Source organism: Oncorhynchus gorbuscha, linkage group LG09, assembly GCF_021184085.1.
Source record: "Oncorhynchus gorbuscha isolate QuinsamMale2020 ecotype Even-year linkage group LG09, OgorEven_v1.0, whole genome shotgun sequence".
Taxonomy (NCBI): domain Eukaryota; kingdom Metazoa; phylum Chordata; class Actinopteri; order Salmoniformes; family Salmonidae; genus Oncorhynchus; species Oncorhynchus gorbuscha.
The window spans coordinates 24,915,924-24,939,644 of record NC_060181.1 but is presented as its reverse complement, the minus strand read 5'-3'; the positions used below and the strand labels follow the sequence as shown (position 1 = coordinate 24,939,644).

General features: G+C 44.7%; 1 protein-coding gene across 3 annotated transcripts in view; it reads right to left on the bottom strand.

Moving 5' to 3' along the window:
* Window positions 1-10,147: 10,147 nt before the first annotated feature.
* The window catches only part of LOC124043314 (zinc finger protein 40-like), a 90,867-nt gene continuing 77,293 nt past the window's right edge, over window positions 10,148-23,721 (bottom strand). For all 3 annotated transcript variants that reach the window (XM_046361796.1, XM_046361798.1, XM_046361797.1), the window contains 6 exons: window positions 17,808-23,620; window positions 17,523-17,650; window positions 17,208-17,383; window positions 14,409-14,507; window positions 12,251-12,795; window positions 10,148-11,899 (listed from right to left, as the gene is read on the bottom strand). In XM_046361796.1, coding sequence (XP_046217752.1) covers window positions 10,679-11,899; window positions 12,251-12,795; window positions 14,409-14,507; window positions 17,208-17,383; window positions 17,523-17,650; window positions 17,808-23,620 — 7,982 coding nt within the window. In that variant the 3' untranslated portion in view covers window positions 10,148-10,678. The remainder of the gene's footprint in view (window positions 11,900-12,250; window positions 12,796-14,408; window positions 14,508-17,207; window positions 17,384-17,522; window positions 17,651-17,807; window positions 23,621-23,721) is intronic.

Below are 23,721 nucleotides of genomic sequence, written 5' to 3'. Positions count from 1 at the left end.
TCCACCACCATATTTTACCTTAGGTATGAGGTAGGCCTACTTTTCTGAATATGCTTTTGTTTTTCAACGCCAAACCCACTACTGCTGTGTGTGACCAAAGAGCTCTATGTTCATGTCATCTGACGACAGCACCGGTTCCAATCCAAGTGCCGATTCCGTAATATCAAACTCCAAGCGGTGCAATGGGCAGATTACATTAAAATAGATATCTTCAGCCATGAACACATGTGGTGAGTTTGACTTTGAACATCAGACTTCCAGTGAGACAATAACCCAGGCACAAGGCCTAATCAAAATCTGACTTCCAGTGAGACAATAACCCAGGCACAAGGCCTAATCAAAATCTGACTTCCAGTGAGACAATAACCCAGGCACAAGGCCTAATCAAAATCTGACTTCCAGTGAGACAATAACCCAGGCACAAGGCCTAATCAAAATCTGACTTCCAGTGAGACAATAACCCAGGCACAAGGCCTAATCAAAATCTGACTTCCAGTGAGACAATAACCCAGGCACAAGGCCTAATCAAAATCTGACTTCCAGTGAGACAATAACCCAGGCACAAGGCCTAATCAAAATCTGACTTCCAGTGAGACAATAACCCAGGCACAAGGCCTAATCAAAATCTGACTTCCAGTGAGACAATAACCCAGGCACAAGGCCTAATCAAAATCTGACTTCCAGTGAGACCATAACTCAGGCACAAGGCCTAATCAAAATCTTACTTCCAGTGAGACAATAACCCAGGCACAAGGCCTAATCAAAATCTGACTTCCAGTGAGACAATAACCCAGGCACAAGGCCTAATCAAAATCTGACTTCCAGTGAGACAATAACCCAGGCACAAGGCCTAATCAAAATCTGACTTCCAGTGAGACAATAACCCAGGCACAAGGCCTAATCAAAATCTGACTTCCAGTGAGACAATAACCCAGGCACAAGGCCTAATCAAAATCTGACTTCCAGTGAGACAATAACCCAGGCACAAGGCCTAATCAAAATCTGACTTCCAGTGAGACAATAACCCAGGCACAAGGCCTAATCAAAATCTCACTTCCAGTGAGACAATAACCCAGGCACAAGGCCTAATCAAAATCTGACTTCCAGTGAGACAATAACCCAGGCACAAGGCCTAATCAAAATCTGACTTCCAGTGAGACAATAACCCAGGCACAAGGCCTAATCAAAATCTGACTTCCAGTGAGACAATAACCCAGGCACAAGGCCTAATCAAAATCTGACTTCCAGTGAGACAATAACCCAGGCACAAGGCCTAATCAAAATCTCACTTCCAGTGAGACAATAACTCAGGCACAAGGCCTAATCAAAATCTGACTTCCAGTGAGACAATAACCCAGGCACAAGGCCTAATCAAAATCTCACTGCCAGTGAGACAATAACTCAGGCACAAGGCCTAATCAAAATCTCACTTCCAGTGAGACAATAACCCAGGCACAAGGCCTAATCAAAATCTCACTTCCAGTGAGACAATAACCCAGGCACAAGGCCTAATCAAAATCTGACTTCCAGTGAGACAATAACCCAGGCACAAGGCCTAATCAAAATCTGACTTCCAGTGAGACAATAACCCAGGCACAAGGCCTAATCAAAATCTGACTTCCAGTGAGACAATAACCCAGGCACAAGGCCTAATCAAAGTCTGACTTCCAGTGAGACAATAACCCAGGCACAAGGCCTAATCAAAATCTGACTTCCAGTGAGACAATAACCCAGGCACAAGGCCTAATCAAAATCTGACTTCCAGTGAGACAATAACTCAGGCACAAGGCCTAATCAAAATCTGACTTCCAGTGAGACAATAACCCAGGCACAAGGCCTAATCAAAATCTGACTTCCAGTGAGACAATAACCCAGGCACAAGGCCTAATCAAAATCTGACTTCCAGTGAGACAATAACCCAGGCACAAGGCCTAATCAAAATATGACTTCCAGTGAGACAATAACCCAGGCACAAGGCCTAATCAAAATCTGACTTCCAGTGAGACAATAACCCAGGCACAAGGCCTAATCAAAATCTGACTTCCAGTGAGACAATAACCCAGGCACAAGGCCTAATCAAAATCTGACTTCCAGTGAGACAATAACCCAGGCACAAGGCCTAATCAAAATCTCACTTCCAGTGAGACAATAACTCAGGCACAAGGCCTAATCAAAATCTGACTTCCAGTGAGACAATAACCCAGGCACAAGGCCTAATCAAAATCTCACTGCCAGTGAGACAATAACTCAGGCACAAGGCCTAATCAAAATCTGACTTCCAGTGAGACAATAACTCAGGCACAAGGCCTAATCAAAATCTGACTTCCAGTGAGACAATAACCCAGGCACAAGGCCTAATCAAAATCTGACTTCCAGTGAGACAATAACTCAGGCACAAGGCCTAATCAAAATCTGACTTCCAGTGAGACAATAACCCAGGCACAAGGCCTAATCAAAATCTGACTTCCAGTGAGACAATAACCCAGGCACAAGGCCTAATCAAAATCTGACTTCCAGTGAGACAATAACCCAGGCACAAGGCCTAATCAAAATCTGACTTCCAGTGAGACAATAACCCAGGCACAAGGCCTAATCAAAATCTGACTTCCAGTGAGACAATAACCCAGGCACAAGGCCTAATCAAAATCTGACTTCCAGTGAGACAATAACCCAGGCACAAGGCCTAATCAAAATCTGACTTCCAGTGAGACAATAACCCAGGCACAAGGCCTAATCAAAATCTGACTTCCAGTGAGACAATAACCCAGGCACAAGGCCTAATCAAAATCTGACTTCCAGTGAGACAATAACCCAGGCACAAGGCCTAATCAAAATCTGACTTCCAGTGAGACAATAACCCAGGCACAAGGCCTAATCAAAATCTGACTTCCAGTGAGACAATAACCCAGGCACAAGGCCTAATCAAAATCTGACTTCCAGTGAGACAATAACCCAGGCACAAGGCCTAATCAAAATCTGACTTCCAGTGAGACAATAACCCAGGCACAAGGCCTAATCAAAATCTGACTTCCAGTGAGACAATAACCCAGGCACAAGGCCTAATCAAAATCTGACTTCCAGTGAGACAATAACCCAGGCACAAGGCCTAATCAAAATCTGACTTCCAGTGAGACAATAACCCAGGCACAAGGCCAAATCAAAATCTGACTTCCAGTGAGACAATAACCCAGGCACAAGGCCTAATCAAAATCTGACTTCCAGTGAGACAATAACCCAGGCACAAGGCCTAATCAAAATCTGACTTCCAGTGAGACAATAACCCAGGCACAAGGCCTAATCAAAATCTGACTTCCAGTGAGACAATAACTCAGGCACAAGGCCTAATCAAAATCTGACTTCCAGTGAGACAATAACTCAGGCACAAGGCCTAATCAAAATCTGACTTCCAGTGAGACAATAACCCAGGCACAAGGCCTAATCAAAATCTGACTTCCAGTGAGACAATAACTCAGGCACAAGGCCTAATCAAAATCTGACTTCCAGTGAGACAATAACCCAGGCACAAGGCCTAATCAAAATCTGACTTCCAGTGAGACAATAACCCAGGCACAAGGCCTAATCAAAATCTGACTTCCAGTGAGACAATAACCCAGGCACAAGGCCTAATCAAAATCTCACTGCCAGTGAGACAATAACCCAGGCACAAGGCCTAATCAAAATCTGACTTCCAGTGAGACAATAACTCAGGCACAAGGCCTAATCAAAATCTGACTTCCAGTGAGACAATAACTCAGGCACAAGGCCTAATCAAAATCTGACTTCCAGTGAGACAATAACCCAGGCACAAGGCCTAATCAAAATCTGACTTCCAGTGAGACAATAACTCAGGCACAAGGCCTAATCAAAATCTGACTTCCAGTGAGACAATAACCCAGGCACAAGGCCTAATCAAAATCTGACTTCCAGTGAGACAATAACCCAGGCACAAGGCCTAATCAAAATCTGACTTCCAGTGAGACAATAACCCAGGCACAAGGCCTAATCAAAATCTGACTTCCAGTGAGACAATAACCCAGGCACAAGGCCTAATCAAAATCTGACTTCCAGTGAGACAATAACCCAGGCACAAGGCCTAATCAAAATCTGACTTCCAGTGAGACAATAACCCAGGTACAAGGCCTAATCAAAATCTGACTTCCAGTGAGACAATAACCCAGGCACACGGCCTAATCAAAATCTGACTTCCAGTGAGACAATAACTCAGGCACAAGGCCTAATCAAAATCTGACTTCCAGTGAGACAATAACCCAGGCACAAGGCCTAATCAAAATCTGACTTCCAGTGAGACAATAACCCAGGCACAAGGCCTAATCAAAATCTCACTTCCAGTGAGACAATAACCCAGGCACAAGGCCTAATCAAAATCTCACTTCCAGTGAGACAATAACCCAGGCACAAGGCCTAATCAAAGTCTGACTTCCAGTGAGACAATAACCCAGGCACAAGGCCTAATCAAAATCTGACTTCCAGTGAGACAATAACCCAGGCACAAGGCCTAATCAAAATCTGACTTCCAGTGAGACAATAACTCAGGCACAAGGCCTAATCAAAATCTGACTTCCAGTGAGACAATAACTCAGGCACAAGGCCTAATCAAAATCTGACTTCCAGTGAGACAATAACCCAGGCACAAGGCCTAATCAAAATCTGACTTCCAGTGAGACAATAACTCAGGCACAAGGCCTAATCAAAATCTGACTTCCAGTGAGACAATAACCCAGGCACAAGGCCTAATCAAAATCTGACTTCCAGTGAGACAATAACCCAGGCACAAGGCCTAATCAAAATCTGACTTCCAGTGAGACAATAACCCAGGCACAAGGCCTAATCAAAATCTGACTTCCAGTGAGACAATAACCCAGGCACAAGGCCTAATCAAAATCTGACTTCCAGTGAGACAATAACCCAGGCACAAGGCCTAATCAAAATCTGACTTCCATTGAGACAATAACCCAGGTACAAGGCCTAATCAAAATCTGACTTCCAGTGAGACAATAACCCAGGCACACGGCCTAATCAAAATCTGACTTCCAGTGAGACAATAACTCAGGCACAAGGCCTAATCAAAATCTGACTTCCAGTGAGACAATAACCCAGGCACAAGGCCTAATCAAAATCTGACTTCCAGTGAGACAATAACCCAGGCACAAGGCCTAATCAAAATCTCACTTCCAGTGAGACAATAACCCAGGCACAAGGCCTAATCAAAATCTCACTTCCAGTGAGACAATAACCCAGGCACAAGGCCTAATCAAACTCTGACTTCCAGTGAGACAATAACCCAGGCACAAGGCCTAATCAAAATCTGACTTCCAGTGAGACAATAACCCAGGCACAAGGCCTAATCAAAATCTGACTTCCAGTGAGACAATAACTCAGGCACAAGGCCTAATCAAAATCTGACTTCCAGTGAGACAATAACCCAGGCACAAGGCCTAATCAAAATCTGACTTCCAGTGAGACAATAACCCAGGCACAAGGCCTAATCAAAATCTGACTTCCAGTGAGACAATAACCCAGGCACAAGGCCTAATCAAAATCTGACTTCCAGTGAGACAATAACCCAGGCACAAGGCCTAATCAAAATCTGACTTCCAGTGAGACAATAACCCAGGCACAAGGCCTAATCAAAATCTGACTTCCAGTGAGACAATAACCCAGGCACAAGGCCTAATCAAAATCTGACTTCCAGTGAGACAATAACCCAGGCACAAGGCCTAATCAAAATCTGACTTCCAGTGAGACAATAACCCAGGTACAAGGCCTAATCAAAATCTGACTTCCAGTGAGACAATAACCCAGGCACACGGCCTAATCAAAATCTGACTTCCAGTGAGACAATAACTCAGGCACAAGGCCTAATCAAAATCTGACTTCCAGTGAGACAATAACCCAGGCACAAGGCCTAATCAAAATCTGACTTCCAGTGAGACAATAACCCAGGCACAAGGCCTAATCAAAATCTCACTTCCAGTGAGACAATAACCCAGGCACAAGGCCTAATCAAAATCTCACTTCCAGTGAGACAATAACCCAGGCACAAGGCCTAATCAAAATCTGACTTCCAGTGAGACAATAACCCAGGCACAAGGCCTAATCAAAATCTGACTTCCAGTGAGACAATAACCCAGGCACAAGGCCTAATCAAAATCTGACTTCCAGTGAGACAATAACCCAGGCACAAGGCCTAATCAAAATCTGACTTCCAGTGAGACAATAACCCAGGCACAAGGCCTAATCAAAATCTGACTTCCAGTGAGACAATAACCCAGGCACAAGGCCTAATCAAAATCTGACTTCCAGTGAGACAATAACCCAGGCACAAGGCCTAATCAAAATCTGACTTCCAGTGAGACAATAACCCAGGCACAAGGCCTAATCAAAATCTGACTTCCAGTGAGACAATAACCCAGGCACAAGGCCTAATCAAAATCTGACTTCCAGTGAGACAATAACTCAGGCACAAGGCCTAATCAAAATCTGACTTCCAGTGAGACAATAACTCAGGCACAAGGCCTAATCAAAATCTGACTTCCAGTGAGACAATAACCCAGGCACAAGGCCTAATCAAAATCTGACTTCCAGTGAGACAATAACTCAGGCACAAGGCCTAATCAAAATCTGACTTCCAGTGAGACAATAACCCAGGCACAAGGCCTAATCAAAATCTGACTTCCAGTGAGACAATAACCCAGGCACAAGGCCTAATCAAAATCTGACTTCCAGTGAGACAATAACCCAGGCACAAGGCCTAATCAAAATCTGACTTCCAGTGAGACAATAACCCAGGCACAAGGCCTAATCAAAATCTGACTTCCAGTGAGACAATAACCCAGGCACAAGGCCTAATCAAAATCTGACTTCCAGTGAGACAATAACCCAGGCACAAGGCCTAATCAAAATCTGACTTCCAGTGAGACAATAACCCAGGCACAAGGCCTAATCAAAATCTGACTTCCAGTGAGACAATAACCCAGGCACAAGGCCTAATCAAAATCTGACTTCCAGTGAGACAATAACCCAGGCACAAGGCCTAATCAAAATCTCACTTCCAGTGAGACAATAACTCAGGCACAAGGCCTAATCAATATCTGACTTCCAGTGAGACAATAACCCAGGCACAAGGCCTAATCAAAATCTGACTTCCAGTGAGACAATAACCCAGGCACAAGGCCTAATCAAAATCTGACTTCCAGTGAGACAATAACCCAGGCACAAGGCCTAATCAAAATCTGACTTCCAGTGAGACAATAACCCAGGCACAAGGCCTAATCAAAATCTGACTTCCAGTGAGACAATAACCCAGGCACAAGGCCTAATCAAAATCTGACTTCCAGTGAGACAATAACCCAGGCACAAGGCCTAATCAAAATCTGACTTCCAGTGAGACAATAACCCAGGCACAAGGCCTAATCAAAATCTGACTTCCAGTGAGACAATAACCCAGGCACAAGGCCTAATCAAAATCTGACTTCCAGTGAGACAATAACCCAGGCACAAGGCCTAATCAAAATCCACAAAGAAATGCTTAATTCACCTCAAAATACTTTTTTTGCAATGACCATCTCTATCTCCGGACTTGAACCCTATTGAAACCATGTGGTTTGAATTGAAAAGGGCAGTCCATAAGAGCAGATGAAGGATATCAAGGATCTGGAAAGATTCTGTGTGGAAGTATTGTGTAGCACTTTCCCTGTCTTGCTCTTGCTCAACAAAAATGTCCTGTGTGTCATCACAACTTTTGTAGATACTTTAACAAAACCATTTTGTGGTAAATTGATTAATTAAAAAAAATGTTTAAAAAGTTGTAGGTATATTCCAATGAAGTTAGATCTATAATTGTTTTTTGAATATACACGTAGGAAGGACTTAAAATATATAATCCCCTTGTTTTTTGAATATACACGTAGGAAGGCCTTAAGATATATAATCCACTTGTTTGTTGAATATACACATAGGAAGGCCTTAAAATATATAATCCACTTGTTTTTTGAATATACACGTAGGAAGGCCTGAAAATATATAATCCACTTGTTTTTTGAATATACACGTAGGAAAGCCTTAAGATATATAACCCACTTGCTTAGAGAGTAAATTGGGTCTAAGCCCCAGTCCATCAGGGATTTCTGTAGACATATTTAATCTATACTAATATTTCGAACCAAAGTAGCTTGCCTTCTGCATATAACGACCCAAAACTGCAAGGAGAATGTAATATAAATAATGAGCCAACTTGACGCTATGTATTTGAAATACAGTATTACGCATGCATTACACACAACATAATGTCACAAAAGTTACCTCTGATACATGGTTTGGCCAAAATGGCACCAAGTATATTTTCCCTCTGCCAAACTAAAGATGGTGTGAAAAGGTAGAGAGAGGCCCCGCCACAGCCGGGGATGTGCTCTGCCATCACTTTATTCTGGCTATACTGCCATTGTGGAAAACAGTGTTCGTGGAAAGTGCTTCGTGACACTCCTGTACACTTTATCATGCTTTCATTGATCCTTGTCCGGTCTGATTGTAGGCCTACTTTGCATACATTTATAAAGGTTAGCAATAAGATATTTGCAGGTTTCATCATCATCACCGGTTTTTCCAAGCCATTTTGTCGGTGCAATTATGCAAAGCAACTTAGTCATGCGGGAATTGGGAACTGGGAATTGAACCCACTATCCTTGCATTGCAAGAGCCATGCTCTACCACCTGAGATACGTTTAATCCCAATCTGAACAGGCCTATGGAAGGCTTTGGTAGCAAATTTGACTGTTGTAAACTATTTGATGGGGGATCGAGCTACACATTTACTAATGATGGAAAGTGACAGGGGTACAAAGCGGTGCAATGTGGAAAAACGTAAAAGTAAAACATTCTGAGTCAAACAGTTCTGACGGGCCTAATCAAGGGCCTGGTGTTAGACAGTTTCCATTGGCCAAGGAACAGCTTGTGCTAATGGCTACAGGACAGGACAGCCTGTCTGGCTCCTTTCCAGTCAGGACATCAGCCTATGATGCAGGGAGCAGAGCCTCAGTTTCCTATTCATAAGAGCCCTATAAAGCAGCTTCTTTCAGCCTTATTATAGGCGCCATCTCAAAGGGCTTTGGAGTAGACCTAGCATAACAGACCATGAAGCTGCTTTGGGGTTGCACAAACAAGGTAGGCTCTGAAAGTAAAAAGGCTACGGATAACCCTCACTCTCTCCAAGTCTCTGATTTGGTGGGTATTTTAACTTGGCAACATTCTTCCCACCCGCTCCACTACACTCACGGCTCTAACAGGAAGGGCTATTGCCCTCTAGGCGTCTCTGTTGCCTCATCCCAGGATCCACCTCAGGCCCCAACAACTACTAACTAACTGAATAACAGAGGCAGACTCTCTCTCTCTCTCTCAAACCCTGATAGGCAGATAAGTCACCATCTGCATCCCAAACGGCACCCGATTCTCTATATCGGGCCAATAGGGCTCTGGTCAAAAGTAGTGCACTATGTAGGGAATAGGGTGCCATTTGGGACGCATACACAGTTTCACTAGAGTAATGAGGAGTCTTACTGTAAAAACTCTTGAGATGAGCAATACGTTCTCTTCCTCACTGATGTTCACTCTCTCTCTGGTCTAGTGTGATAGAGGTCTGATTGCATATGTTTGGTCAGTGCCCTCCGAGAGCATTCCTGATGAAAATGGCTCTTTCCCACGGAATATGAAATCCACTAGAAGGCTGATTGTGAAATGATGTAGAGCATTGGGGAACCGTGGCGTTGAAAAAGCTCATGTTTTTGTTTTTAATCCGTGAACTTTTGCTGCATGTTGTACATAAGATCAAATGTTGTACATAAGATCAAGAAAAAGGCTTTTGTCATATGTGGTCCAGAACTCTAGTCCATCTTCTAAACAGTATGACGTTTTATTAAATGTGAAAACTTAGGTGCATCTGGGACAAAAACCATGAATACCATTTGTACATTTGTAAACAAGGTTTTACTGATACAGTTGATAATAATATTGATACCGCAATGTAAAGCTACCATATTACACATACCTATGGATTTATGAATAATCATGGGCACTAAATGGAATATAATAAATAGTTGAACACAACATCTGTACACAGAAACAATGCCCCAAATCCATAGAAATGTACATATACCAGTACAACACGTTTATTTTTCCAGAAAATTACAATTGACATAAAACCTTCCAAAATAAAATTGTTATCCTCTATTTTCACTTCCATGTCATCGAAATAAACACAAGCAACTGCTGAATTTTTAAGGGATTATTTACAGGTTCCTAAAACAAGTAACTCCAAAAAGGCACAATTGTCTATACAACATGTACAAAAAAAAATTGTCTGGAGCTGACACATTTTAAAAAAAGAAAAACGATTGGTCATCATTATCATCATCATCATAATAATAATTATCATTTATGATTGCACATACAATATGAATGTCAGAAACTGTGCTTTGAAAGGTAATTTGCAGAGTAACAAACCCACCCTGAAGTGTTTTCAGTCTTAGAAAGTGACAAGCATTACAAATAGAGAACAAAGAAAGAGCTTTTCGATAGGTAGCCTGGTAACCCAGATTGAATGCTGCGATCACCATTGTAAGCTCAGCATTCGGTTTGATTTGACCAGGCTATTCGACTGGGGGTTTCAGGTGGCGATGACCAGTCGGTCCTCGTCATCGCTTGATGCTGAGTCATCGATAAAGTCTTCCGTCACCTGCTGCCGTGACAGTATCGACTGCCTCCGAGGCATGACAGGCTCACTGGCTCCCCCTGCCCGCTCAACAACCGCCTCAGCAGCTGGAGCCGGGGAGGGTTGTGGTAGAGATGTTGTAACCCTCCCTTCCTTCCCTGGAGTCTGCATGTGATCAGAGCCTCCGGAGTTCCTGTGCCCAGAGCTGCTGGGTCTGCTGCCCGATGATGTCATTTCCTGGACGGGACTTCCTCTCATGGTGGCAGTGGGAAGGGATGATGCAGCACATGGAAAGCTGACCAAGGGTCCTAGTTCAGTCTGAGAGGAGAGTCGGGTGGCCCCTTGGGCCTCAGGGCTGCCCTGCCTCTCAGAGGGTCCAGGGAGGGGACTGAGGGCGGAGAGAGGGCTGAGCGAGGGGATGAGTGCGGGCAGGGCAATGTTGAGGATCTGCAGGCCGGGGATGGGTGTGTGGTGGGTGTGGTGATGGTGGGGGCCCGTGCTGCTCTGGGAGCTGGGGCTGGCAGTCAGGGCCTGCAGGCCCAGGGTGGCGTTGAGCGTCAGGCCGTGCTGGGACAGCAGCTGAGTGGAGGTCAGGCCTCCTGAGCTGGTCAGTCCCATCACGTTGAGGGTCTCCAGACCCATGGACTGCAGCGTCTGCTGGGAGGCCCCAAGGGCCTGAAGTCCGGTGACCTGCCCCAGGGGGAAGCAGGGCATGATACTGCTGATGGGCTCCTGAACCACCAGGGGCTGGTTGGTGGGGGTCAAGGCAGAGCCCTCAGGCTGGGGGGAGTTAGAGGATTTGGGGAACGGGAGTGGACTGGTATTCCGGTGGATGACACTCACTGCAGGGATGGTGAGCTGGACAGTGCCAGCCTGGATGGGCACGAAGGTGGAGTAGGCTGGCAGGCCAGCTGGCACCAGCTGGATGCCCCCCACGGGGACCATGCTGTAGGAGGAGCAAGAGGGCTGCTGGGAGTGCAGAGGCAGGTGACTGAAGAGGTGCGTGTGTGTCCCCTGTGTGGCCCCTGATCCTTGGGTCGGGCCCTGGGAGGGAAAGTGCCAGGGGCTGTAGGAGGAAGTCTGGGGGATGAAAGAGGCGGTCTGAGTGCTGACGTCTGTCCCGAAAGGGACACCTGGCTCACTCGTTGGTAGGGTGGGAGGAGCCAAAGAGCCATCCTGGGAAACAGCAAACATTTATAAAATGAGTAATTATGACCTTTACATACTCTACATGTCTTATCACTGGAAACAGGACAAACACTTGAACATACTCCCCATATATTTTCACAGGAAAAACTCAGTGAAGACATAAGATCATCTGTTACTAGAAAACAAGCCTTCTAACAAGCTGCCCATCAGAAATGTATTCACCTTTTCAAGCATTCAGAGCAACTTTGCTGAAGTGTCTCACATGCGGGATTCAAGGAAAAGAGTTTGGGTATGAAAGTGCAGAGAGACAGGGACAGAGGGATGGAGGGAGGGATGGAGAGAGAGAGGATGGGATGAGGAAAACATGGTGGGTCTCACCTGGCCGAGCTTGGAGCAGCCCTTGCCTGGTACGGGGGGACTAGGGGGCACGTCAACATCGGGGTAGTCGATGGACATCTGCCTGCACGGCGAGACAGGGCTCATCATGTGCACCGACTCAGTGTCGGAGGTGTGGGGGGGTGGGGAGTAGGGTAGGGGGCCAGGGCTTGAGCACCCTCCGGAGATTGACATCTGCTTGACCAGGGAGACGGGGCTCAGCATGGGCACGGACTCTGTGTCTGAGGCGCCGTGGGTGTGGTGGGTGTGGGAGTCGGATGCGGGGAGCTGGGGGTGGGACAGGGGAGCTGGGTGGTGGTGGTGGATGGACATCTGAGCCAGGAGGGAGCTGGGAGGGAGCTCAGCCTGGAGGGAGGAGGGTATGTGCTGGGGGCTGGCCGAGACCGAGGGGTTGGTGGACAGGCCCGACTCAGCCTGGCTGTCCTCTTCCTCTTCTTCGTTGTCATCATCGTTGTCATCGTCAGCGCCCTCCGAGTCCTCTCCGTCTGAATCTGGGCGGTCTGTACTGCCCACCTGGCTACGGTCTCCTGGGGTAGAGAGATAAAGGGCACTTAGTATACGAGACAGCAGTGTCAATATGTTCAACTATTAACCAACATTGACACAGTCATATGGGGGCCTTGGAAATCCTATATCTGGCACTGCTTCTATATCCCACTCCTAAAGTAAGAAAACTTGGCAATGAATAGCATTAAGATTGAGTACACAATGAGTGCACAATGAGTGCATCCGAAAGGGTATAGGTCCCTGGTTAAAAGTAGAGCACTATATAGGGAATAGGGTGCCATTTGGGATGCAACCTAGCATTGAAGGAGGCAGAAGGAGAAAAACAAATATCCTATCGGCCTGGGACCATAGAAAGCCTTTTAGCCTCTGCCTCTCTCCCTCTCTCTTTCTAAAATTAGACGCAGCAATTTCCCTTCTAAACACTGCCTGTGCACGCCGCCCACGTGTACTCCCAGTTAACTGATAAAGAAGCTACATTTAGAATGTCTAATTAGAAACCTAGCAGTGGCATCATGGCTATTGATTGGCATGGCTACACTACGCAGACAGGGAATCGGCATTTCATAGCTGTGTGAAGTCATTTTCGGGAACTAAAGGACAGGGTGATTCTGTTGTTAGAATCCATATGAGATTGGTGTAAACCTTCCAAATCAAATTCACATTTTGTGTTATAAACACAGGCTTAAATCTGAATGCTAGTGCACCCCAGTTTAGCTATGGGATCTGTGTGGATTAAGAGTTCTGATACTGTAAGTGAAAAAACACAAATATTACTACAAATCTGTAATATCCCTTTGAACTAAGAGGAATACGTTAATTCCTGTTGGTTTATGCTCTTTCAAACCTGTGATGAACTGACTTTATAACAGCTCTCCTATCACATACGTCAGTACACCTGTGTGCAGAGATGGGTAGAATTTCTGTTACATGTATTTGAAATATATATTTAAATTACTATTGAGTATTTTGTCATTTATATTACAATGGGCTGAACTACACTTAATTTGTAACAAGATCATTTGGGAGCTGTAATTTGTATTTTCTAAATACAAAATACTTTTCTATACTATTTTTTATAGCGGTTCACCATATTGTGACCCCCTTTCACCCTGCATTGTTATCAGAAGTCTGATGACACTATGGCGTGATAAGAGCGTCTGCTAAATGAACTAAATATAAATGTATATGTAAAAATGTATTATTCTAATGAGCTCTGCCCCAAAACAAGGCCAATAATAATACCCAGTGTGCTTTGCAGTTCATTTTTGTATGTTCATTTTCACATGTACATTTTGGTCATTTAGCAGACACTCTTATCCAGAGTGACTTATAGTCAGTCCATTCAACTAAGGTAGATGAACAACAACATATCACAGTCATAGCAAGTAAAACAGTTCTGTAACTGTTACAGCGAATGTTGTTGATGTTCGGGCCGCCTAATTGCAAATGTATTTCTGTATTTTAAAATGCAAAATACATGTATTTTAATTCAAGTACGATGTAGTTTATTTGGATACATTAATATTTAGGGTATTTTGTAAATATATTTTAACATTGTTGCCCATCATTGCCTGTGTGTATTACAGATCTGTAGTGAATTCATTTTTAAAATAGCCAGCACAATGTGAAGTACCCGAGTCCTCTGTATCATGGTCCTCGAGGCCTGCAGACACACCCATCTCCATGCACTTCTTACTGTGAGCCTTGGACTTCATATGCTTGGTCAGATTCCCTGTAAGAAGAGATTTAAGTTTTAAATGGAAACATCAATGCATGCATAGCAGCAATATAAAAATGAGATGCTCTTTACAAGTGGAGGACCATTCTGAAATAGAAACCAAACATCACATCATAACCACATCATTTCTTTTTTTGAGAAAGAAGGCCACGAGTTCGTTAAGGTGGGACAAGCTTACGCACCACAGGAGGAGCTTACGTAAGTCTGAGAGCACTGACTGAGCCCAAAATGACAGCCTATTCCCTACATAGTGCACCACTTTTAACTAGGGCCGATAGGGTCTGGTCAAAACTGGTGCACTACATAGGGAATAGGGTGCCATTTGAGATTGCGCCACCATCTCTAGGCAGGCTGCATGTAATGGGTGAGTAATTGATAAATAAATGTTTTTAAAGGAACGTGGGATGATGCTCTGACACCGAGTACTGTTCTGCAGTGCCGCGTGGGTAGACAGGTTCAAGAATGGTGAATCATCCTGCCTCTTTTAGAAGACAGAGAGAGAGACAAAGTCTTCAAAACCATCAAGGCTTCTAACAGGAAAAAGATTAGAGCGAAACTCAGTTATGTGCTATTGAAAGTAAAAAGGGCCTTAAAAAGTAGAAACAAAAGGAATTAAGTGCAATATCTGGCAGGCAATTCATGTCTGCCCACACATGTCATTTAAGATTTTTTATCCTGTCATTTGATTGAACATTACGTTATTGGCCTCACAATTCTTGTTTTCTTGCCCAAAGAAATATGACAATATGACTGTTTTCTGTGCACATCCCTTATGACACCAAAGCCCGTCACAGCCAGCAGCTACTGCTAGGCATTATTTGTAACTCAAGATAGCTATTTGCTTATCTACAGGGCTGGAGTTAATTCAGATTGAAGGCAGTCAATTCAGGAAGTACACTACGGGTCCAAAGATTTAGAAGTACTACTCATGCAACGTGTTTTCTTTATTTGTACTATTTTCTACATTGTAGAATAATAGTGAAGTCATCAAAACCATAAAATAACAAATATGGAATCATGTAGTAACCAAAACTGTGTTAAACAAATCAAAATACATTTGATATATTTGAGTTTCTTCAAATAGCCACCCTTTGCCTTGATGACAGAATGCTCTCTTGGCATTCTCTCAACCAGATTCACCTGGAATGCTTTTCCAACAGTCTTTGAGTTCCTACATATGCTGAGCACTTGTTGGCTGCTTTTCCTTCACTCTGCGGTCCGACTCATCCCAAACCATCTCAATTTGGTTGAGGTTGTGTGATTGTGGAGGCAAGGTCATCTGATGCAGCACTCCACCACTCTCCTTCTTGGTAAAATAGCCCTTACACAGCCTGGAGTGAATTCCAGGTGATTACCTCATGAAGCTGGTTGAGAGAATGCCAAGAATAAATAATAAATATAATATATTTTGATTTGTTTAACACTTTTTAGTTACTACATGATTCCATAAGTGTTATTTCATAGTTTTGATGTCTTCACTATTATTCTACAATGTAGAAAATAGTAAAAATAAAGAAAAACCCTTGAATGAGTAGGTGTCTGAAAATGTTTGACCGGTAGTGTCACTTTTAATACAAAAATACAAAATGAAAAACAGCATCAATGACTTCTCAATAAACTGAGGAGTATAAGATATTTATTGGAAAAGTTTTTCAATTTTTGAATATTAAATTACTGACTGCCTTCAATTTGAATTGATCCCAGAAGTTGAATCCCAATAGCTATCTTGAGTTACAAATAATGTTAACACTTTAAGATATATATTATACGTACCTTATAATCATTCGTTTTAAGATATTACTGATTTATAAATCTGTAATAAACACTTGTAACCCATTGGTTAATTTATTGTAAACCAAAGGTATATAAGGTGTACCTTACATTTTAAGATTAAAATGGTTTTATGTATAGCAGGTGTAAGTGGGTTCTGAATTATTTTTGATGATCAAATAAAAATTTAACATCTTGAGTTAAAAATAATGGTAACACTTTACATAATGTTACACATTGTAAATGGTTTATAAATAATACAAATTGTAAAAAAAAAGGATGAGTTTACAGTTATTATTATTATTAATTGTTAGGATTATAATTTATTAAATGCTTATAGATAATTTAATAAACAGCAATAACACGTTGATTAATTTATTATAAACCAAACCATGCTACTGGTATAACTAAGCAATAAGGCCTGTGGGGGTGTGGTATATGGCCAATATACCACAGCTAAGGGCTGTTTTTAAGTACGAGCCAACTCGGCGTGCCTGGACACAGATCTTAGCCGTGGTGCATTGGCCATTCAATTTCTGTTAGTCACATGTCTGTGGAACTTGTTCAGTTTATGAATGTTGTTATATTCATACAAATATTTACACATTTTAAGTTTGCTGAAAAATAAACGCAATTGACAGTGAGCACGTTTCTGTTTTTGCTCAGTTTATAAACTGGTTACCAATGTCATTAGAGCAGTAAAAATACAATGTTTTGTCATACCCGTGGTATACGGTCTGTTATACCATGGCTTTCAGCCAATCAGAATTCCGGGCACAAACCTCCCAGTTTACAATGTAATATATACATTACGTTATAATATAACTTGTATTTATAAAGGGTTTATAAGCAGTTTACAGATATAACAGCTATTGATTCATTTATTAGAAACCAAACCACGCTACTGCTGCGGTAAGCTCTGACCTTTAGTCTTGAAGGAGAAGTTGCAGTGGGTGCAGTGGTAGGGCCGTACGTCAGAGTGGGTGCGGATGTGTTTACGCAGCATGCTGGGCTTCTTGCAGCGGATCCCACACTCCTCACAGATGTATTTACCACGACCACGCCCACGCACATAGACATAGTCCTCGTTAGATTTGAATCTGCAGGGTTCACAAGAAGGTGACAAACAATAAGTGCATACACCCAACATGACTGAATCCTTAATGCAATAACTGAATCCAATAACTAATCAAATTGAAGCGACAATGAAAATATTTATATTACGGTTAAGACACCTACCCTCCATCAAATATTTTGACCCTCCGTGGCTCTATTTTGGATGAGGAAGAATCCTTGTCTGACTCGCTGCTCACCTGACTCTCAGGTTGCACTTTGCTGTTATTCTCAGTTTTCTGAGGCTTTAGGACCTAGGGAGTAAGTTGATTTGAGAAATTAACTAAGTACAAGACAGAAAAGATAATGTGACATGCCCTTCACAAATTTCTATCATTAAATTATGGATATATTTAAATGGATTAAGGGATTAAATTATGGAAAATGAAACACAGATAATTCTACAAATACCTTCGGCATGACGTCTTTTAGCTTGCTTGAATAGGCCAAGATGTCGGATTTCATACTTGTCGTTATGGCCTCTGTGTAGTGTATTTTTTTCGAGTTCTGCTTGGAGTCAAAGAGAGACATCACCACTTTGGTGGGCAGGCCCAGTGGGTTGGGGTTGTTGGGGCTCACCGCCCAGGTGGAGTAGGCCGAGACCTTCTGGTCCGTCTGGGGAACATGCAGAGGCCTCCTCTTCATCAGGTAACACCAAGTAAAGGTGGTGGCAGTTTTCAGGCTGGGGAAAGACAGGCGATGGCTGTCTCGTGTGTTGACGACAGATACAGATGAGGCCAATTTCACCTGTCCATGGAAAGTCGAGGGCCTAATGGGAGACTTGGCGGGAGACCATCTATCTTCCTCGCTTTTGTCTTGAGGCTTCAGGGAGGCGTTAGCTGGCACAGAGGAGGAGACACGACTCCCTGGAGCGGTGTTTAATGCAGAGCGTGGTTGTTCCTGGGGAACTACAGAAGATGGTTCATCCTTTCCGGTGCTTTCAGGTGTCATAGTCTTGCAGTTCTTAGGAGTCTGGGTGTCCTTTTCACCTACTGGCTTCTCGGGTTGCAGTGGAGGGGCCTCAGTTTCAATGGGACTGTCCACTGGTTCAGTGGTGCACACCTGCCTGACTAGCATCAGCTTCCGTTGCCTAGTTACCTCCGCCATCTTGGAGTTCAGGTAGTTGACTGACCTGCCATCAGTGAGGCATGCAGCACCATGTTCATCCTTTGCTCGCTTCTGATGTTTTTCCATGGCGATATCCAAGCTGTTGGCAGGGGAGAGCATTCTCTTGCTTGAGGCAATGGGCTCTTGTTGTGGGCAAAGGGTCACAGCTGCCATTTTCTGGGTGCAGTGTAAGGACCCCAGGGAGGGAGCTCTTTGAATTTCACCAATATGGTCCTGGGTATTGGAAACTAAACCGTGTTTTACTTGAAGGCTAGTAGATGCTGGAGGCCTGTCCTTGTTCGTTTCTGGTACAGTCTTTGTGTCAGTATCTACAACATACAGGTTACTGGTCACAGAGAGGGAAGGGTGCATCTGCTCATGAGTTATCAGTATCTGTGGCAATTGGAGAGCACCTGGTAGGTTTTGAGAAGGTGGGTCATTTTGTAGGCTTACAGGCAAGACTATTGATTGTGTCTTATTGCTTACAATCTGAAAACACGGTTGTGCCACACAGACGTTGTGGAGAACATCTGAAGACTTCAAAATACTTTGCATCTGATTGGCAATAGGTATTGTTAAGACTGGCAAAGTTGTCTGAGTACCTTGTGTGGTAGAGAGAGAGTATGTTTGGCTTGGTCTCAGAGCAGGACACTGCAGTTGGTATTTGGGCACAAAGCTTTTGTCTTGAGAGTCAGCGGAATTGTTCTGGGCATCTTCTTGGCCGACCACGACATGAACCACAGATTGCTGTATATTTTGGCATGTCTGAACCCTCGACGTTAGGTGCCAAGGGTGTGGAAGGCCATGAATTTGAGGCAGTTGACCTTGGCTGCCCAAGTTAATGCTTTGCACCATTCTTTCATTCTTCTGAGGGAGAGTTTCTCCAGAATGCACAATAAAGGGTTGGGCAAGGGGAGGCTTGTTGGTAGTCTGTTGAGGCCTCTGCTGAGATGTAGAGAATACAGTGGGGAGCCACTGGAGAGGTATGGCATGCCTCCCGACATGTTGCTGACTCTCTGGCCCAATCTTTAAAGACATCTGGCGTACCAAGGGCCCCCTTCGCCTTTCAATGAGAGGTACCTGTACAGACGGGAAGGCTTGAGCACTCGTTGGCAGTTCCATTGGTGACATTGACCTGTTGGGTGGCAGAGACCTGCAGGGGGAGACACTGCCAAAGTCAAAGGACTTGCTGCGATAGTCGCACAAGATCTCCACTGAGGGTTGAGTGCAACTGATCTGTTCTGAGGCAGCACGTCTTATCATGCCAGGGACCCCCAGGGTGTTGAAGGCTATTGGTAGCCCTTGATGCTCAGATATTTTGTTCACAAATTCTCCTCTGGAGGGGCTTTCTGACCTGGATGGCTCATCCCGGTCGAAGGAAGCTGAGATACTGGAGCATCTTGAGAGGCTACTGTCTCTGCTGAGGCTACGAGACAGTGAGGACTCGAAGCTTGATTCTCCAGAGGATTGTTCCATCTGAGCCAGACGAATTCTCTTTTTCTTGGGTGGAAGCTTTTCTGTCGGTAGTTTGGACAGGCTCTCGCTCCTCTGGGGCCAGTTGAATGTATCTGCAACCTTTTCCCCTTGCTCAGTGCTTTGACCGTCATGCTCCCGATCGGGTTCCTCTGTGACCAGGATTTCAGGAATGTTATTTTGGCGAACCAGACGAGACTGCTGGACAGCAGCACAGCTCTCAGCCACTGCTGCTAAAGTGCTGTCGACACGGTTTTCCATCCCTTGTTTCCCCTGGTCGGCACATTTAGGAATGGACATCTTTTCATGGTAGCTCTCTAATGAAAGATTGGCAGTAGCATCAGTCTTAGTTTTTCCTGTTCTATGGCCATCTTTGTACATGAAATCAACAGGAGAGGCCCTGTCAATAGATTCAGAGGTCTCAAAGGAATTGGGCTTGCTTAAAGAGTTGGTGTGTCTGATAACTGATGTACCGCTGCCTTGCCTCTGTAGGTCGCCTCTCTCTTTACCAGAGGTGTTAACCTGGGTTTCTCTGATCGGTGACAGTCTCGATTCTGATGCCTCTGTACCTCTTGCTACTAGCTGATTTTGAGTTATTTGCGGTGGGTTGCTTTTAGGCTGTAGATCAACCATGATAGAGTGCTGAGAAAATGGACGACCTGAACTGGCTGTTGATAGTTGGCAAGAATCAAAACTGACAGAGCATGGGGGATTGGTGTCAGTTGGTGATTGGTCATCATCGTCACCAACACTCTTCATTTTCCTTCTTTTTCTAAATGATTGCTGTTGGTCCATTATACCTGAAATAACTGTTCTGGGGACTAACGGCTGCTGCATGACATGTTGAAAAACATCCTGCTCAGTCTCTCTGACAGATACTGGCTTGTTTTTCGGACCATGGAGCTCTGAACAATAGAATTTCTTGTGATTTTCAAAGTTTTCTAGTTTTCGGTACCTATTGCGACAGGTCTCACATTCATACATTGTGCCTTTGCTCTGCAGAGGCTTTCGGTTTCGGTCTTGTGCATGCTCAAAAGACCTGCTTCTTTGCATTAACTCAGTGGAGATGCTAGACCCATGGTAACCTTCGTCCATGGAACGGACTGAGGTAAGGCCCTCACTTGTGGAGAAATCCTCCACTGCTACTTGTCGTACAAGAGTACGAGAATGTATTGCTGGATTTGGGGTAGAGGGGGCAGATGAAAACACATCATCGTTTAAGGAACTCATTTTGTCATCAAAAGACTGACAGATCCGTAGTGGGTGGGGTTGCTGGACAATGTTTGGTGGGAGACCAGAGTGCCCTGGAGTTGTGGGCATAGAATTACTTCTTGTTATTGGTAAACAGTCCATCGGTGTATACTGATTGGGTACAGATAGAAGAAATACTGGCTTAGATTTGTCTGTGGGGGTGAAGGGGGACTTGGGTATGTCTGAGCTGGAACTCGACCTTCTCGCCATTGGTTTAAGGTCAAATTGAAAAGAGTCTTTAAATATATACGACTTGGGGGAGTCTATGCTACCTCTCCTAGAAAGAGAAGTCCTTCTTGGTTTGACACTGTCCAGTTGTTTGTCGTCAACCACTGCCTCATTGTCCGATATTAACTTCGAGATTCGTTCCTCGAGAGAGAGTGCTTTTGTTTCTAACGGAGGACGCATTTGTCCTTGCACAACACGTGGCTTCTCCACAGAGGCCACATGCATTGCAGTGGCAACCACTGCAGGGAGATTAGGAAGTACATTTTTGGTGACATCCATGTCTGTTGGTGGGGTTATTTTGACAAAGGGACTCGGGGGACTCATGGCCTGGTCTGCACTTTCAGAACGTGAGAAGTAACCAGAGTCTGTGCTGCCTAAACTGCGGGGACTAAGCAGACACTTGCCCTGCTGCTGCTGAGAAAAGTCTGTGGCTTGCTGCCTCTGAAGCTGACCATGTCCGCCTCCTGGTGGAGTCCTGCACTGCTGATCTTCATCTTCACTTCCTGCATCCTGTAAGGGGCTTGTGCAATCCACCTCTTTCAAGGACGACAGGACGGTGATGCTGGATCTCAGATGTGCCGTTTGGAAGTCCTTTTGCCGCTGGGCAGTAGCCTGCTCAGGGCTGGAGTCTGTGACTCTTGGACTGTCCGCCCGCTGAGGGGAGACATTGACAGGATAGACGACCACTTTTGGTAGGCTAGCTGTCCCTTTGGACTCATAACCCCTCTGACTCAGAGGGAAAACAGCTGATGGATCCCCTGCATCCCCATGATTGCCTTGTGTTGTGCCTGCACTCAGCAAACTGCTCTCAGAGAACGCTGCAACACTGCTTTGTGATGAGTCAGGGTCTAGGTCTGCTGTGCTACTTTCCTCATCGCTGTCCCCACTTTCCTCCACATCTGAATGTGTTCCAAGTGCTTTGTCAGACTCCACGGAGAGGGACCCACTTCCAGAGTCGGAACGCGCCACAAGCCCCAGTTTTATTGCGTGAGCATGGGATTTCTTATGCTTGTACAAATTGCTCTTAGTTTTGAATGAGAAGCCACAAGTAACACATGGGTAGGGCCGCTCTCCTGTGTGAGACCTGATGTGCTTGAGTAACACACTGGGCTTTGCACATGCCCGACTGCAGTATTCACACACATACTTCCCCTGCTTCTTAGGCTTCTGGTCCTTTGCTGAGATGCTACACATCTGTTCAAGCCCAAAGTTCACAACCGTGGCCATCTGGGCTGGGTTGTAACCAGGTGTAACAGGGACTTGAATGGTGCTAGGGACACTAGCCGATAGGGACTGGCATGTGTGCACCACCGGCGGCTGGCTCCGTGGCAAGGAATTGGAGCCTGAGGGAACAGGTGAATGAGTTAGGGTATCGGAGGAGCCAGTACTGAATCTCATCTGCAAGCCAGGCTTTTCCCCACAGTTGGTGAAATGCTGTGTAGCATGCTGCAAAGTCTGCAAGGGAACAGCCTGGGTAGAGGAGTGCATTGTGTAGGTCTCTTGTTTATTTACAAAGTCATTCTGCATATGCGCAGGCTGAATTTGGAGTCCAAAATGTATAGCTGGCATAGCATTTACTTCACTATTAGACTGAGCAGAAAGAGTTCGGCCAGGTTTTTCAACGGCTGTGACTGGAAAGGATTTTGTTTTTTCTGACAAGGAGCTGAAGTCTGATTCCATAGCCTTGAGCAAGACTTCAAGGGGAGCGCTAGCATGGTAAAGAGAGTCACCTTCACAGCTTGTTTCGCCACTCTTACTGTCCTTGAGCTGCTGAGACTCCCCAACACCAGAGACAGATTCCTCTTTACCACTGATGGGATCGAGAGACTGTGGCTTTGAGAAGGACGTATCCCTCTGCTTTAGCCTATCATTGTCAATGGAGGATGTCACTCCCTCAGAGGATTCAGCATTAGGCTGGACATACTCCGCATCTCGGTTCTGGCTTGGTGAGCTGGCAGGGTTTTGAGAAGGGCTGTTGGGGTAGGAGCAAGAGGGTGCGGCTTCCTTGGACGAGGCAGCTTGGAGTGTTGCCACGGAGGTCTTGGACTGCAAGGACTTCTTTACGGGAGATTTGGGTATTTTCTTCAGCAGGTTTTCTGCCACAACCTTTTTCCTCTTCAGTCCCTTTATGTTATCTGCACTTCTCCGACCACCCTCATTGATCCCTGTAAAGCAAACAAAAGAGAAATTGGCATGCATATTGAAATAATATTATATAATATACAATAACAACATGCTAGCAGACATTTTTATCCAAAGCGACTTA